The 1,172-nt window shown below is 62.9% G+C and overlaps 1 protein-coding gene across 1 annotated transcript; it reads right to left on the reverse strand.

The window, feature by feature from the left end:
* Nucleotides 1-5: 5 nt before the first annotated feature.
* On the reverse strand, nucleotides 6-970 carry LOC104916241 (B-cell receptor-associated protein 31-like; the record flags this gene model as incomplete). Its single annotated transcript, XM_019611252.2, has 4 exons — nucleotides 807-970; nucleotides 585-720; nucleotides 358-466; nucleotides 6-274 (listed from the first exon to the last, which is right to left on the reverse strand). Coding segments are annotated over exons 1-4 (576 nt in total), but the record flags the coding sequence as incomplete, so codon positions are not given.
* Nucleotides 971-1,172: the final 202 nt, after the last annotated feature.

Here is a 1,172-nt window from a genome sequence, read left to right on the forward strand (position 1 = left end):
CATCTCTCCCAGTCCCTCCCCCAGTAACTTGGATGCCGTTTATTCTGCTGTCTCTCGGTGCGCTCAGACCCTTTCCTATCACACCCTGCGACCCCAATCCCGCACCCAGCACCCCCAATCCATCCCGCTGCCACCCTCGTCCCTCTCCCAGTGCTTCCAGTCCCTCCCAGTACCTGCAGCCGCGCGTGCTGCTCCAGCAGCCGGTCGTACTCCCGCGTCAGCCCCTCTGCCTGCCGCCGCATGGCCTGCACTTCATTCTCCGCCTTCTCCAGAGCTGCGGGGCGGGGGGGGGGAGGTCACCCCATAAAACCCCCCTGGCTCTCACCACCCCCACCCCCTTGTTTTTCTTGCCCTTACTGCGCTTGCTGGCTGCCAGCTCCTCCTTCAGTTTCTCCACTTTCGCCTTCAGGTTCTCATTCTCAGCCCTGCTGGGGGGGGTCGAGTCGTCTCCTGCCTCTTGCAGTTGCTGAGGGATGGAGAGAATCAGAATCCCAATAACTGCCTTAAAACCCACCCCCCCCCCTCGCCGCGGGACACCCCACACAAAGCCAACACCCCCCCCCCCCCCCCAAGTCCCATTTTACCTTGCGCAACGCCTCGTTGTCCTCCATGTAACGCCGTGCTGCCTGGCTCGCCCCCTCCGCCTGCTTGCGGAATGCTTGGCTGGAGGCCCCCAGCAACGCTTGCTGCGAGATCAGGGTGACCAAACGCCTCAGCAGGCTGCAAAACGGGGATGTCAGCAAGGCCGTGCCCCCCCCCTCCCTGATCCCCCCCCCTTGGGACCCCATTCCTTCCCCCCTACTCACAAGGAGAGCAGCAGCGCAAAGCCGGCCAGGTAGAGGTTGCGTTGGGCACGGAAGAGCCGCATGTGGAAGTGCTCCAAAGCCCCCGGGGTGGTGGGGAGGGCTGCCCTCTCAGAGGCGTTGTATTTACGGGTCTCCCTATAGGCATCTGGAGGATGGGGGATTATGGGATGTTAGGGTTTATAGAGGGGTTACGGGGGAACCCTACAAACAGCGGGTTGGGGTCTTGGGTAGGGGAGGGAGGGGGGGGTTCTGGTGGAGCTGTGGGGATTCCCGTGGTTTTTGGGCAGTGCTGCCCACCCGGGGGGGATTGGAGTTATGTGGGGAGTCCGGGGGTTATAAGGGCTCGGGGCTTCATAGGAAGAGATG

This window comes from Meleagris gallopavo, unplaced genomic scaffold (assembly GCF_000146605.3).
Source record: "Meleagris gallopavo isolate NT-WF06-2002-E0010 breed Aviagen turkey brand Nicholas breeding stock unplaced genomic scaffold, Turkey_5.1 ChrUn_random_7180001878028, whole genome shotgun sequence".
NCBI lineage: Eukaryota > Metazoa > Chordata > Aves > Galliformes > Phasianidae > Meleagris > Meleagris gallopavo.